The following is a 17,483-nucleotide window of genomic DNA, read 5'->3' as shown; positions in this document are numbered from 1 at the left end:
CATTTTTTCCTTTCCCGGATTCTGTGTCTGCCTTTAAAATTGGTTCTTGTGCCACTGCACCTTGTTTAACAGAACCCATTTAACTGAACTTTCGTGCGACTCAATCCCCATTAACCCCTGTGTAACTCAACTCCTGTTTAACTCACCCTCATTTAACTCAACCCCATTCAACTCAACCCCATTCAACTTAACCCTCATTCAACTCAACCCCCGTGAAAACTTGCCCCTGTTTAAAAAAAAAAGTTTGACTCGATCTCTATTCAACTCAACCCCAATGTAATTCAACCTCAATCAGCTTATCCCTCCTTGAATCAAGAGTATACCTAGAAAATGTAATTCAGTCCATCTTGTCCGAAGTTATAAAAGTTGGCTCGAATGAAACCGAGTCGAGTTGACTCGACTCGGTTTCCTTATCTTACTCCAGTTTACTTACTCCAGTTGAATTTTATATTAAACATCTGAATATAGCAAATTTAAATATTTTGGAAATATTAATTTTATTTAATAATTTTGATAGTTTTTTTGTCCCTAAAGTTCCTTTGATACAGGATTTGCAGGATGAAACTAAGTTACTCAGAAAGGTGGATGAAATTCAACATATTGTAGACGAAGCAATTATTACTTGATATATTTTGTGAAATAAAAATAAAGCTACTGTTTCTATTAAAGCTGTCATATGTTTAATAAAAAAGACACTACTAAAAACATATATTCATTTAAAATTTGCGTGTTTGCATGAAAACCTTCATGCAACTCAACCCCCGCTTAACTCAATCCCTCGTAATCTTTACTTAACTCAATCCCTATGCAATTCAACGCTCATTTTACTCAACCCCATTCAAACCGACCCTCATTCAACTCAACCTCCATGCAACTTGCCCCTGTTTAACTCAACCCCCGTCCTTCTCTCCTCCTCTAAAAAACAACAATTTATCCTTCTGTCTTATGTATTTAAAATTAGCAAAGTTTTTCAAGCCCAGGGCGCGAACACACTTGAATCTCATGGTTGCAGTAATGGGGTCGAGTCAAATAGGGCTCGGTTAAACGGTGGTTGAGTTGCATTAGGGTTGAGGTAAATGAGAGTGGAATTGCACGGAGGTTGAGCTGAATTGGGTGGAGTTGAAAGGGGGGGGGGTGAGTTAAACGGGGTTAAATTGCATGAGGTTGAGTCAACTAAACCTTCATGCAACTCAACCCCCGCTTAACTCGATCCCTCGTAATCTTTACTTAACTCAATCCCTATGCAATTCAACGCTCATTTTACTCAACCCCATTCAAACCGACCCTCATTCAACTAAACCTCCATGAAACTTGCCCCTGTTTAACTCAACCCCCGTTTAACACAATCCCCGTTTAACTCAATCCCTCTTCAACGTAATCTCCGTGCAATTCAACCAACATTTAAATCCTAGGGGTTCGGGGTTGAGTTGCAAGTAGGTTAAATTTAATGGGGTTGAGTCAACTAAATCTCCCACTTAACTCAATCAACCAAACCTCCGTATAACTCAATCCCCATGCAATTCAATACTCATTTAACTCAACCCCATTCAAATCAACCCCTATGTAACCCACACCCGTTTTACATAACCCTGTTTGACTTGACCAGCTTCAAATCAACTCCGTTCAACTAACCCTCCTTAAACCAACAATATACCTAGAAAATGTAATTCAGCCTTTTTTGGCGGAAGTGATAAAATTTGACTCGAATGAAATGGTCTTTATTCATTGGTTAATTATAATCAAAAGTTTTTTTAATCTGCTTTAGTGCAAAACTACCCCCCCCCCCCTACAAAAAACAAAAATTAATGCTTCTATCTTATATGTTTGAAATTAGAAAAAATTTTGTGCCCAGAGCCCGAACATACTTGAATTTCATAGTTGCAGCAGTAAGTCGAATGGGATGAATGGAGGTTGAGTCAAGTAGGGTTGGGTTAAACGGGGGCTGAGTTGCATGAGGGTTGGAGTAAATGAGGATTGAGTTGCAGGGGGGTTTAGTTCAATAGGGGTTGAGTTAAACGGGGATCAAGTTGCCTGGGGGTTTCTTCAAATAGAGGTTAAGTTGTACTGGGGTTGAGTTATATGAGGGTTGTATTGCTCAGGGATTGAGTTGAATGAGGGCTGAGATGAATTAGGGTCGAATTAAACAGGGGTTCAAACGATCGATGGCTCAGTTAAATTGGATAGGTTTAAAGAGGTTCAGTTCAACGAGAGGGCTCGGTTAGAGGCATACCATTAAAATCATCTGGCTCTTCTCACAATACTAGAGGAAATGTCGTCTTACCATGCTTACTATACTTTTTACGTGCTGTACTCTTCTTGTGATATTCTTCTTACTTACTGTAGTTGATATACTATGCTTCTTACATTACTTCTTATTCATCTGATTCTTTTTTGTCCTTTTTTAAAGAAAAAAACGTGTTTACTTATAAGTAATAAAATACAAAACCTGAAGCAAAGCTTGTATAGGTAAAAAAATGAACCCACTATGCCTAAATATATTCTACTTCTCACTATAACCTTTTTACTTTCTATACGTGATGTACTTCTACCACACTTTCTATACTATCCCATTTATTTTACATCTGTCTCTACTTCTTACTATGCTCTCCGTAATATACTTCTTACTCACTGTAATTATTTTAATACTAGCCAAAGAGCTCGTTAGACGAAATAAAAAGAAAAAACGTAACGTATGCTTTTTGATGAGAACTGCAGAAAAAGTATTTTGCCCCTTTCCGCCAAACACAAAATTCTAAGTCACCTTAACCACTCCTCCCCCCGCTCCCCCTCAAAGAAAACTTTTGAAAAGTTTCTACTCGATCCCCCAGCTGTCCAACTTAACTACGTATAGCCTATTTTTTGAAATACTTTCAGTCAGCCGGGTACCCAGAACAATCCTTAAGCAATTTCTCTGGAAAACATCTAGCAAATCTTCATCCGCTTTTCGGAGCGTCCATGCTTCAGAGCCATATTTGACCACTGTCATCACTGTAGCTTTTGATATTCTAATCCTAGTTCTCAGACTTATCTTCCTATTCTTCTAAATTTTTATCAAGTGTGAAAAACAGCCTGAGCCTTGGCTATTCTACTTTTAACATCTTCACTGCTCCCAACATCTTTACTAATAATACTACGAAGGTAAGTTAAGCTGCCCATCTGATCAATCTTTTCATTACCCAACGTCACCTTTTCATCTTCACTTATTCCTAGCCTTAGTAACTTAGTCTTCTTAACATTAATTTTCAAACCAATTCTAGCACCCTGAACTCGCAAAACCTCTAAAAGTTCATTCATTTTGTTCACACTTTCATCTAGGATGCTTAAATCATCAGTTTAATCTAAGTCCAAGAGACTTTTTCCTCCCCATTTGATTCCGTGGTCTCCCATTGCCTTTTCTGTGCTCCTTAAGACAAAGTCCGTCAAAATAATCCATATAAAGGGGGATAGAACACAACCCTATATAACTCCAGATTTAATACAAAACCAGCTGCTAACCTTATTTCCTACCTTAACCGCAGCAGTGTTATTCTCGCACATAGCACTAATATCTTTAATGTATTTGTCTGGTATACCATACAAGGATAAAACCTTTACTAAAGCTCTTCTATCAACAGAATCGAACGCTCGCTCATAATCTATAAAATTGAGGACCAAAGGTGTTTGAAAACTCAGGCACTTCTCAATTATTAGCCTAAGAATAAAAGTTTGGTCGACACATCCTCTACCTTTTCAAAAACCGCACTGTTCTTCTCTTAAAACTTTATCTACGGCATCTCTCATTCTAAAAAGTATCACATTACAAAGTAATTTACTATTTACAGAGACCAGACTAATGCCTCGATTATTACCACACTCACTTTCATCAACTTTTTTATAAAGTGTCTGAATTAAAATTCTCCAAAAATCGCTAGATGGTTCCCCTTCTTAAAGTTTACTGTTCATTATCTTCGGTAACTTATTTCAGATTTCCGAACTATAATGTTTAAAAAATTGATTTACCCCCCCCGTAGTACCTGAAGCCTTATTATTTTTAGTCTTTTTCGTACTGTTACTAATTCCTACTCACAAAAGAAATCTTCCTTCACATCCAAGGTATCACAAACCTTTTCATTTTGCTCTATATCTTTTCCTGCAACTCTATCTCGGTTAAGCAAATTCTCAAAATGTTCGGCCCATCTCCCTATAGTTTTTTCCTTATCGCTAAGTACAATATTTTACTATTATGCCGTCTAGCTGCATCTTCCAGATCCTCGGCAGTTTTATCCATGGCCTCCACTTCACACCTCCTTAGTTCATATTTCAATGCTTTCTCCACTTTCTTTACATTCCTTTTGTTTTCATATGATCTATCACTCAGATGATTTTTGTACAAGTCCTTTCTCCTTTCTATTAAACATAAAGCTTTTTCACTAATAATCTTAGCTGCAGTTCTAGCTTTCTTTCCTAAGACACCTACAGCAACTTCACAAATTATTTTTCTAAAATTATTCCAACCATCTTCCACATTATCAAATTTTAAATTCTCAAGTTTAGTATTCAACTGTTCCTGGAAATTTTCTCTCAAATTCTCGTTCTGGAGTTTTCCAACATCATAACTTCCCGGGAGGTAGTTACCCTTCCGAAATTTCAGCTTTAAATTAACCCTCGACACTACTAGATGGTGATCTTTACTTTTAACATCAATAACGGCACTCCTATATACCTTAGTATCTTGTATTGATCCTGCCAACTTAACTTACTGCATATAAAATTTGTCACTCGTTAACGAAACCTACTGACTGTTTTCAACACTTATAGCAAAAAGTACTAGCTTGCCTTCAGGTTTCAGGCATGAAAAAAAAGAAGAAAAAAAGTAGCTTATGCTCTTTTGTAAGGGTAGGAAACTTGACACACTGGAGATGTTTCAGGTGCCTATTGTATATCATAATATATTTTCTCTTAGTTTTTTTCGCTGGGTGGGTGCTGTGTTGACTTACCAATCAGCGTATTTATATAGTTAGCTTACAGATTTATATGAGATTCAAATACGAACAAGACTGATCGTGGCCAGAAATGTTAGAAATTGTCGCTTGAGCAAGATTGTCTAATTTATTCAATTCTATGGACGAGCTTAAAAATTATCCCCATAAGTTTCGTCAAGTTTATATTTAGATCACATCCCTGAGAAATATTTTTATTAGACTGAAAATTCTAATGCAGGAAATTCTAGAGCATCCTGTCTGCAGTCTTTTGGCCTAGATAGTCTTGGAAATTAAAAAACTAATAGTGCCAAACACCATACCGACTTGAACTAATTCAATTAAAACTAGCTTGAATAATAATTCACTAAAATTTTTGTAGTTTTATTCATCTTTTAAGTTCTATGTCAAATACTGATTAAAGCCCGAAATAGGACACGCCAAACTTCATCGGATTAAGGCCGCATCTCGGAGGACTGTTACTGGTTTGACCCCCCCCCCCCTGAAAGTTTTGTCTGATTAAAAAATACCAAGATAGGTGCAAATAAGCAAATTTTGGAGCCCCTGCAAAGCTGTATGACCGGGAAATACAACAAGGCATAATAGATACGATCACAAAACTTCATAGACTATATATGCGATGACTAAGAAGAAAAGAAAACTAGCTTGAATAATAATTCACTAAAATTTTTGTAGTTTTATTCATCTTTTAAGTTCTATGTTATATATATATATATATATATACATATATATATATATATATATATATATATATATATATATATATATATATATATATATATATATATATATATATATATATATATATATATATATATATATATATATATATATATATATATATATATATATATATATATATATATATATATATATATATATATATACATATACATATATATATATATATATATATATATATATATATATATATATATATATATATCATATATATATATTATATATATATATATATATATATATATATATATATATATATATATATATATATATATATATATATATATATATATATATATATATATATATATATATATATATATATATACATATATAATATAGGGTTATATAGAGCTATTTAAGGTGCTACTGGGCTGCTAAAATATATCCAATGTTAAGTTAGGCACAATTAAAAACATCGGGAAGGTAATTTAATTAGTTTTACCATTCCAAAAATTAATGCGTCACCCAAAAACATTCCTTCAAGAAACATTTATGTATTTATTGCATAAATTATCATGAACAGTTTTTAAATGTAGATTTTAATTTCTTTCACGTTTTTGCTCAAAAACACTAGATGATGATACTCAAATATAAAGAATCAGCTTCGGTCTTCCAGTATTGTTAAGGTACAATACTTTGTAGTTACAGGAGGCACGGATGTTATTAACGACAAAGAAAAATATAGAAATATGCAACCTGGTGATAGGCAACACGCAATTTTGAAAACATTTGCTTTGTAAATCATGCCTAATATGATTTGTTTTTCTTATAGGTTCGCCATGAGTCTAGTGTAGATATTTCCATAGCTGTTGCAACTGATAATGGCCTAATAACCCCTATTGTAAAGGGTGCTGCCGGACTTGGAATACAAGCAATATCAGCAACAGTCAAAGAGCTTGCTACTCGAGCGAGAGCAAATAAATTAAAACCGCATGAATTTCAGGGTGGTAGCTTTTCGTAAGTATTTTTTTTATTTATTTTTACTAAGGCCGTGGAGTCTCTAAATAAAAGTTCAAATAGGGATAAACCCTTTTATTAGATAGTGAAAAAACAATCACAAAATATTGGATATTTTGATCACACATACAGTGACCGTCATCAGCAGATATGCTGCTGATGCTTCTGAGCATGTCTGCTGATGACGATCACTGTATATGTGATCGGAACATCCAATATTTTTTTATTTGTCTTTTCACTGTCTAATAAAAGGATTTATCCCTATTTGAACTGATATTTATCGTCATGGAAAGGCAGTGTGGTCTTGGAAATTACCTAACTGCAATCTGGAGTCTCTTGAAAAAGCTGGAAGTAATCCCCAAAGGAGTGATATATTACTTACCCCGTTAGAATAAAAAATGGCGATATCCTAATAAAAAAAACGATCATATTAATATAAATTTGAAAAATGTATTCAAAACTCATACGTATTACAAAGATATTCCTTAATTACTTTCTTAAACAAAGAAATATCATGAGTATCTTTTATATTTTGATCAAGATAGCTCCAATTTCTGATCCCACTATGTAGGACAAAAATCGTCTGAAATTACCTGAAATGACCAATGAAATGCCCAAATCAACATGAAATGACCAGTGTGGAATTAAAGTCTAAAGCGGACCGAATGTCGTTGCCAATAACTGGATTTCATGTTCACTAAGCTATCATAACATGCAAGGCATATTCTGCGTTGTAGTTTAAATATGTAAAAAAAAAATGCCCATGGTCCTGTAAGTTCCAGTGTATTTAAATGCTTAAAAAGCCCGCGGTCCTGTAAGGTCCTGCCTATTTAAATGCTTAAAATGCCCGTGGTCCTGTAGGGTCCTATGTATAAAAGGACCGTGGTTCTATAAGATCCAGCCTATTTAAATGCTTAAAATGCCCGAGGTCCTGTAGGGTCATATGTATAAAAGGCTCGCGGATCTATAAGATCCAGCCTATTTAAATGCTTAAAATGCCCGTGGTCCTGTAAGGTCCTATGTATAAAATGCTCGTGGTTCTATAAGATCCTGCCTATTTAAATGCTTAAAAAGCCCGCGGTCCTGTAAGGTCCTATGTATAAAATGCTCGTGGATCTATAAGATCCATCCTATTAAAATGCTTAAAATGCCCGTGGTCCTGTAAGGTCCTATGTATAAAATGCTCGTGGTTCTATAAGATCCAGCCTATATAAATGATTAAAATGACCGAGGTCCTGTAAGGTCCTATGTATAAAATGCTCGTGGTCCTATAAGTTCCTGCCTATTTAAATGCTTAAAAAGCCCGCGGTCCTGTAAGGTCCTATGTATAAAAGGCTCGTGGTTCTATAAGATCCATCCTATTTAAATGCTTAAAATGCCCGTGGTCCTGTAAGGTCCTATGTATAAAATACTCGTGGTTCTGTAAGATCCAGCGTATGTAAATGTTTCATACTGAATCCTGGGACTGCAGACCATCCGATGGCCGAACAGCGTTATTTTACAAAACACGCACTGTACAAGCAGTCGACGAAAACTTCCTAAGATAAGTGCTGGTATAATTGAATATTGGAAAAGCTAAGAAGGCGTTTTATAGAAAGCGGAATAAACTGTTTATGTTTCCTTGTTATACCAAGGTTACGGACACTGTTTTCTAAACATACCGCGCATAGAGCCATGTGCCATTGAGCCATACTGCACATGATATGACAGGGTTTCATCAATATAAACTCTCAGGTACCAGGAAGAAGCACGTTGTCAAGTTCTACATCGTGTTACTTAGCGTAAATCCAAAAGGAGGTCTTTTGGCGATTAGGATATCGTCTGCGTTATTTGTAGCCCGATTGAAGAAAAATGATTTGAAAATAAATTCCATATAGTATTGCAATCCGCAGGTATAATCCTATTTACAGTCACTTTGAACGATTCTCGAAATACGCCCCAAGACTCCAGGGATGATGGAGGATGGCCCAGAAGACCCAAATCCAGTGTATGTGCCTGACATTGTTAGAGAGAAATCTTTCCAGGGGAAAGACGACACTGCCGTCTTACAAAAGGGTTCCAGGCGCGTTAAGTGCTCTATAACACACGTAATAGGGTATCCTTTAAGGGAGAACATGATTAAAATCCCTCTAGAATCCTTCGAAGGATCTACCAAGAAGTATTTTAGGAAGTTGTGTAGTACCTTGGAACTCAAAATTGGGGGTAGGGAACTGAACCGATCGACAGTTGAAAAATGTAGGCTATTAATAATAATATTAATATTAATAACTATTAAACTATTTTAGTATTAATTAATTCAAACATATTAAACTGTTATTATTTAAGATTGAACTATTGATATTAAAATTAGAAATGTAGGCTAGTAGGCTATCAATCTCAGTTTGAAAAAAATTTCATGTAATGCCTACTATGAATGAAGTTCTTGTTAACCAAAATAAAATTTACTAACATAGTTGCTTGCTCTAAAGGAAACTAACAGTGTTACCTTAAGCCACTAAGAATTTTTCAGTGAATCAGAAAGTACTACGAAAAATCTGATTGGCTAAAATTAGCACTAGCTAAATCTTGATTTTAGTAAAATATCATGGCTAATGGAGCATAATAGTTACACCTATGGCTGCTATTTTTTTCCGCTAGGAGATTAGACCGTAAAAACTGCAATTTCTTCCGTGACGGGAGAGTGTTCGCTTCGGGTGAAATTGAGAACGGCAGTGAAGAGATGCCTCTTGCCTGACAAAGCCAAAGAGTTTGGGATTTTAGTACGAGAGGAAACGTGGTTGATAGAAAAAATAGAAATAGAAACCAAATTGAGTAGACCCCTAATGGTCTACTTAATGTAATTAATATACCTTTTAATATGATATATTTAAAGAATATAATATTATTTTAAATTATGTTAACTATAATTTGAATATATGTATATATTAGATTATTCCATAATAATAAAATGATTTTTTAATTATGCATTATTATAATTAATTAATTGTACATTATAATATTATATTTTGTTTAATACAATATATTTATATAATTAAAACTAAAAGCTACTCCTGCAATTGACTGCGCAGCGTTAACCAGCAGAATCAGAAAAAAATCCAAACAAGCTTGATGGTAACTTATCACCAGACAAATCTTGAAATGGTCAAGCTACTACTTGAAAGTGGAGCAGATCCTTGCTACAAGGATATGAATCAAGAAACATGTCTCCACTATGGAGTAAAAAAGATACAATAAGCTACTTTGCCTGATTCTACTTGAATTTGGTGCTAGAGTAAATAAAGACAACAATTACAATGAACACCCATGATGACGATCGTTACCACAGAGTGAGTTGAACTTAAATCCTTCACAGCCGAAGGATGAGTCCTCACTCCAATCGACTGTGGCAACTTGTTATATAAATATACCAATCTATTTATGGTGTCTATGACGTAAAATGTGTGAAAAATTATCCCAAATGTAAAAAACATATTTATTCCGTTAAAAAAATGTGTAGTAAAGAACGAGCTCCAACCAATAGTAACCGGTTTAAAAACAAATCTAGAAAGTAACTGCCAACTGAGGAAGAATCATCTTTTGGAGTTTATTTGGGAATGGTGAGTGTTATTTCGGCTAATTTCATTGGTAATAAGTTTATTGTAAAATTCTTGAAGGAAAAATATCGAAGGACGAATATTCAAATATCACGTTGGCCTTATTAACACTGCAAAGGCTTGTAGTCATAACGTTAATGATAATAATCATAATAAGGAAAAATACAGTTTTTCGCAAAAATTTATTTTATATTAAAAACTATTTTTGTTAATTACAAAAGGTTTTTATATACAGCAATTTCCTTTAAAATGAGCCATTAAACAGCTCTTTATTATGGGGATTAAATACCTACGATTATGACTTCATTCATCAATCTTGAACATGAAAATACAGTTTTTTTCGTAAAAAAAATGATTTTATATGAAAATTTTTTTTTAATTACAAAAGGTTTCTAAATGCAGCAATTTTCTTTAAAATGAGCCATTAAACAGCTCTCTATTATGTTCCAGTGCCTCGCTAGCTGTGGGAAAAAATGGAAAGAAAAAAAACCTGCTGTCGATGTGGAATATCGTAGTTCAAGCAACTTTTCTTGATTTTCAAGCCAATAATTTTCCCTTGTTGTTCAATCCAAGGGATTATAAGTTTTCTATATAGGGGTTTCGGACAAGGCGGCTCTAATTGTGTACTTCGTTTCTTGATCTGATTCTAGTTTTAGGAGTTATGACCTACTTCATTTTTTACTATTGGGCGTGATCGTCTCTTACTAGGTTGCTAGCTACCGCTGTAACCCGGATGTGCAAACATTTGGGTTGCAATGTAGGCAAATCTTCAATACAAATTAAATCTCTTTTGCTGAAATTGCTTGCATTTTCTAGATGAAAATCAAACTGTATAAGGTAGGGGGACTTTGGAGTAGTAAATTTGTGGTTTTTCACCTTTCATTTGGCAAGATTCAAAATATCCTATAATTAATACTAAATCAAAACGTGTTTAGTGAATAGTTACGACACTTTCTATAAGATGAGACTTCTAGTGGAGAGCCTTCACCAACCTAGCCTCCCTCACCCCTGGGTACCCTTTATTACCCAGACGTGAGGGAGGCTGAGTGGAAATATACCTATTTGACAGATTTGAAGGAAAATGATATTGCTAAGTATTAATTTTTTTTTTTTAGGATTTCAAATTTAGGAATGTATGGTATCAGTGAATTTTCAGCAATTATTAATCCTCCACAGTGTGCTATCCTCGCAATAGGATCAGGCAATTTTAAATTGGGTGAGTTGAAAATCTTTTTAGTATAATTATATTTTTTATAGAGTATTTATTTTATTTAAGTGAAGCAAACATTGGGAATGGTGGTAAAATATCCTTGAATTATGTTCTGACACAAACTAAATTTTGATTTGGCTGCCAGATTTCATGCCAAATTCTCCCCCCCCCTCCACTCCAAAAAAAAAAAAAAAAAATAAACGCATTACCCCAGTAAGCGAATATCGCTTCGCTTCTATTTTTTCAAATTACCAAATGCAATTTCTATTTTGTTAATAATTTAATGCCGTGATTCCTAACGTGGGTCACAGGCCCCATCGGGGGAGGTAGGGGACTCATGGGCGGGATGTGCAACCTTTGGCTGACTACACATTATAGTCTTAATAGTGAAAAAACATTTTTTATGTGATTGACGTCACATTCATATGCATTTCAAAAGCAAAAAAGATACATGATCGTATTGCAATGACTTCATACATTGTACAAAACGTGTTCTATTCAGAAAATATTTTCCATTAGTATAAAATATGTCTAAAGGATGACCCGAAAAAAGATACTAAGTTAATGGCATTTTAAACTTCCTTCGTGTGAATGCACGTAATATCTTGAATAATGAAAACAGGGTTGCCGTGTTGTATCATCCTTTAGGATGCAAATTTGAAGAGAACAGTCATATTTGTATTTTCATTGGTGCTGCGGTCTTTGCAGCGTTACAATTTCGCTAAAGCTTATTTTAGCTATCTTTTAATAGTAAAAACCAAAAGAGACAAAAGAGACAAAAGATACTTGAATTTGGCACTTTGCTGTGGTGCAGTCTCTTTTGTAACTTTAAGACCGGAAATTTAAATATACTTTTGAATGAGCCTTCTCCATATATTTTATGACCATTGATTTGATACAACCACCCCTTGGGAAAATAAAGAAAAAACGCATCAAACATGTGTAGGAAAAATACGAAATTTCGTATTAGTCATATAGGACTTGAAACCTCCGCTGCAAGGTTCTCAGACATGATGAATTTGATGATGTAAATTCCCTAAAGATCGCGCCCCATTTGGGAGTGCAGCAAATTTGCTGAACCTTATGTTATCTTTTTTTTTTTAGTAAAAACTAAGAGAGACAAAAAAGACTTAAACTTCCTTCGTGTGAATGCACGTAATATCTTGAATAATGAAAACAGGGTTGCCGTGTTGTATCATCCTTTAGGATGCAAATTTGAAGAGAACAGTCATATTTGTATTTTCATTGGTGCTGCGGTCTTTGCAGCGTTACAATTTCGCTAAAGCTTATTTTAGCTATCTTTTAATAGTAAAAACCAAAAGAGACAAAAGATACTTGAATTTGGCACTTTGCTGTGGTGCAGTCTCTTTTGTAACTTTAAGACCGGAAATTTAAATATACTTTTGAATGAGCCTTCTCCATATATTTTATGACCATTGATTTGATACAACCACCCCGTTGTAAATTGATTTGATATATCTTTTAATAGTAATATAAACATGTGTAGGAAAAATACGAAATTTCGTATTAGTCATGTAGGACTTGAAACCTCCGCTGTAAGGTTCTCAGACATGATGAATTTGATGATGTAAATTCCCTAAAGATCGCGCCCCATTTGGGAGTGCAGCAAATTTGCTGAACCTTATGTTATCTCTTTTTTTTTAGTAAAAACTAAGAGAGACAAAAAAGACTTGAAATTTAAATATCCTTTTGAATGAGCCTTCTCCTGATATTTTACGACCATTGATATAAATAAATGAAAAGTATCAAACGTAACCATCCTCTGTAGGAAAAGTACGAAATTTCGTATTAAGCAAATAGGGACTTGAAACCTCTGCTGCAAGGTCCTCAGACATGATGAATTCGATGATGTTAATTCCGTAAAGATCGCATCCCTTTTGGGATTGCTATCCTCCTTTTTCTAAGATTATTGGTATTTTATTGTAATTATAACTTTTGATGGGTAGTTTCAAACTTAGTGAACTTTGCATAATTGAGATAAGTATAAAAAACAGTCTGTTGAGCAAGTTATTGTTGTTAAAATTTATTTTTATAGAGCCTCGATTTCTATTGACAAGGGTACTTTGTTAATTACCCTTCGTTATTATGAATGGTTTGACCTAAGATGAAAAATCGCCTCTCCCAACAGAAAAGCCATGTCAAGATGTGCTAGTACAATCAATTAAAAAAGTAAGTTTTTTTCTGCTCTACAAAGAGGTATATTTCACATATACTTTCAACAATCTACCGAAGCTTAAAAAAAAATTGTTGTCCCGGGTAAGGCTCGAACTGACGACTTTAGGATCAAGAAACTTTCAACAATAACCATCCATCTTATGGTTAGGGGCGTCCCGAGACTCATTTCATTGAGGGGGCGATCTTCGTAAATTTCACCGAATCACTACCTGATTTATGCCGAATTTTCTGCAGAAATCAAGAATTTTGCCAAATTTCGGGCAATTTTGCAAAATTTATGCCGAAATGTTCGCCTTCGGTAAAAATTTTACCGAATGTCAAAACCGTTGGCGGCGCGCCCCTCCAAGCCCCCCCCCCTCGGGATGCCCCTGCCTATGGTAGTCTTTGCCCCAGAATGTTGGTACCATTGATGTACAGTAGACCTCGTCGCCGATAACCTTGCAACTTATAATTTTATTGCTTTCATTCCTCAAGTAAAGTCGTGTTATTATTCGGTATTTGGTGGTTAATAGTTTTTTACTCTCGAACTGGGGAAAAAATGATGCTATGGCCGTTAGTGAATGCAGCGAATCAGGAATTTATACAAATGACAGTTCTTTGTTGAACAAACCCCGTATTCCTGGGAAATTCCCAGGTGGCATTCATTCACCCTCTCCCCCTTCTCCATCTTTCGTACTGCTAAGCACATAAATGTAATCTTTTATGTAACACTGAAAAAAATTCTGCAACAAACGTTATCACCCCAAACATCCATATTATGGGAATAATCCAAAAATGCTCTCTGGAATGAAGGAAGATAAGTGATTAATTCTATTTATTCTTATGTTTATTCTAATAATATAACGCTCATATCTAAACAAAATTTTTACACCTGAGAACAAAATAGACTGGTAAATTTTTTGAATAAACATATACTGATTATTTAGCATTAATGCACTTATTAACCAACAAACCTATAAGTACAAGTAACTTACAAAAGTGGATACTGATACTAGTGTTAAGAAAAAAAAAATCTCCAGTGCCATCTAGCATGTTCAATGAAATGTCTATGTTGGACACCATTGATGATTTTTTTTTATGTCAATTCTAGCGCCAGTTTTCATTCTTGTAAGTTACGCACACTTTTTGCAAAACAAATTTAATTATAGTCAGGAGAAACATTCCAATATTTACCGCCACTGCCACGATGTAAATCGCAAGCTCTATTTTCTGAACATTAACACTTAATTGACAATAATTCTATTCAGAACTAGCTTACTCTTCGCGGGTTGCTGCCATCTCAAAAAAGGGAAATTCAAGGAAAATCCCCCTAGAAACTTCACCCACGGAAAACTCCTCCCTCTGGAAAATTTTGTCCGCGCGAAGTTGTCCCCCCCCCCCATGGAAAATGACCTCCCAAAAATCCCCCACTTCCTTCTCTTCTCTCTCCCTCTCTTCATGATAAGACTATTTCTTTTTATCATCAGGATTGGAAACAAATGGAAACTAGTATTTATACCCCCCCGTCAGTGACAAGACTATTATATATGAAAAATAGACTTTATTAGATGTGAAACATAAGAGTGGCAGTCATGGGCGTAGGCAGCATTAGGCAGCATATTGTCTAGGGGGGGGGCAGTAGATAGTGTTATGGAGTTTTATCAAATGCTTTTTCCAACCCATCTGCTTTTTATCCCAAATATAAAGTAAATTTGAAGGTCTAGGGGGGGCAGCTGCCAACCCCCCTGCCCCCCCCCACTCCCGACGCCCATGATGGGAGTGTATATTCCGAAAATGGGATTGTGGTTACAATCTTGTGATCAAGCTATGTTGTCAAAATGCACACCGAAATTGAAATTTAGTGATGATGCAAGAATAAATTGTTTCGAATGTGATCATTTCAACAATATAAATGTAACAAAAGGACAAACCGAAATTTTAGAGGCCTAAACGAGTGCTTTGAGCTGGTCAGTCGAAAGTTAAGTAAACTATATGGTCGACCACTTTTAAAGGAAAAATATGAAACAAATCAACATTATATCCTTTATTCTTTGCTCTTGGAAATACCGTGGTCGCTTTTCGACAATGCTCCATACCCACTCCTGGTGATCCAAGGTAGGGCTGTAGTATCTTTACAAAACTAAAAGAAAACACTAAAACACTGAAATTTTTACTGTATAAAATTCTGCATGTTTGTATTAGTCAGTTTATCATGGTTTCTTCAATTGTTATCCCCATGTTTAAATCATTTCGAATAATATTTTTATCCAATATTCCATCAGTCACTCAGATGAAACTGGTTTTCATTGACTTATAGCAAACCTGTTTTAATAAAGAAGAATGACGTATCACGAGATTGAAAACAACAAGGAAATATATTATTAGGGCTATACATGGAACCATCAGGGGTAGCGGGTGCATTGTCAGAAAAGTGACTGTGATATTTGGAAAGAACAACAAATAGGGAATCTAATGGTATAATTTTTATTTATTTAACGGTATAATTTTATTTATTTATTATATTAGTTATATTATTATATTTATATTTTATTATATTATTATTATATTATGTTTATATTATTTATTTAACGTATAATTTTATTTACTTAAATTAAAATTTAGTTCATTATTTTCTTTAGAAGTGGTCAACCACTAAAAATATACCGGTAAAAATTGTGCCTAAAAATTCAAATTTTGTAATAATGCAAGAATATTTGTTTTCACTAAGATCATTCAAACAATATCAAATGTCCGTAAATATCCAAAATTTATAGGCCTAATGGAGTGATTTCGGTTAAACATAATCATCAATACAAAAAATAAAAAATCTTGAATATAAAAGAGCTTTAATTGAAGTCCGCGAAACTATAACTTCCATTTAATTTACAGAGTGGATTTTTCTGGGTTTAAAAAATAATAATAATTTAATTTTTTCTATATAAAACTATAACAAACAGCGGTTCAAAAAAAACAATCAAAAAGCCTCATATTTAAGCCTAAACGCTCTCCTTAAATTACTAGTTTTATTTAAAATTAAATTACGTTTTAAATTACTAGTCTAAATCTCGTATAAAATTGGTATTTTGTTACTAAGAATGTAATTAATATCATCATATAACTGTATAATTAAAGAAATTATTTTTTTGTAAGTGGTTTTTGTTTTATTTAGGAATGGGTTTTTAAAATTTGAAATTTTTAATATTTATGGTTTGTGGTATCGATTGGGAAGTGTGTGACGATTGGCGATCTTCTTTCTATATTTGTTTTTGTCATGGCATACGAAAAGTTTCTTTACTTCTCGGGATAGCCGTTAAACGACGTTGTCATCTGTGGCGTCAGTTTATGAAAATCTAGGGGGATGGAATAAGAAGTAATTTTCAATATCAGGGTGGGGGGCAAATTTTTACGTTTTTTATGTTAATTTTTAGGTTTTTTCAGTTTTTCAATGAAAATACCCCTTAAATGGAATTTTTCAAAATAGGGGAGGGATCTAATGGGTAGATGTCCTCTTCTAGTTGGCGCCACTGGTTTTCATACTTGTTTTGCATATTAAATGGATAAATCTCTCTTTTTAGATCCAACTGGTAAACCAATAAATGTCGTCTCCGTCACATTATCGTATAATTCTGAAGCCATATCAGAGGATAGTGCTGCCTATTTCTTGGATTCATTTAAAACTTATTTATCTCAGCCTGCAGTTCTGTTGTTGGGAGGTTTTAAGACTAAATCACAAGCTGTTTCGATTTAAAATATAGTTTTCTCCTTATTAATATATGTTGTATGTTTTGTTTTATTTGATGCAAATGTAAGAATACTATTGTTGAA

General features: G+C 34.2%; 1 protein-coding gene across 1 annotated transcript in view; it reads left to right on the top strand.

The window, feature by feature from the left end:
- The window catches only part of LOC148945390 (pyruvate dehydrogenase protein X component, mitochondrial-like), a 50,930-nt gene extending 33,447 nt beyond the window's left edge, over positions 1-17,483 (top strand). Inside the window, exons 7-9 of the mRNA XM_089098561.1 lie at positions 6,496-6,680; positions 11,389-11,489; positions 17,234-17,483. Of these exons, the coding sequence (XP_088954687.1) occupies positions 6,496-6,680; positions 11,389-11,489; positions 17,234-17,406 (459 nt within the window). The 3' untranslated portion in view covers positions 17,407-17,483. The remainder of the gene's footprint in view (positions 1-6,495; positions 6,681-11,388; positions 11,490-17,233) is intronic.

Source organism: Artemia sp. Qi Xiang Cuo, chromosome 13 (genome assembly GCF_049724085.1).
Source record: "Artemia sp. Qi Xiang Cuo chromosome 13, ASM4972408v1, whole genome shotgun sequence".
Lineage (NCBI taxonomy): Eukaryota > Metazoa > Arthropoda > Branchiopoda > Anostraca > Artemiidae > Artemia > Artemia sp. Qi Xiang Cuo.
This window is presented reverse-complemented; position numbering and strand designations above follow the sequence as displayed.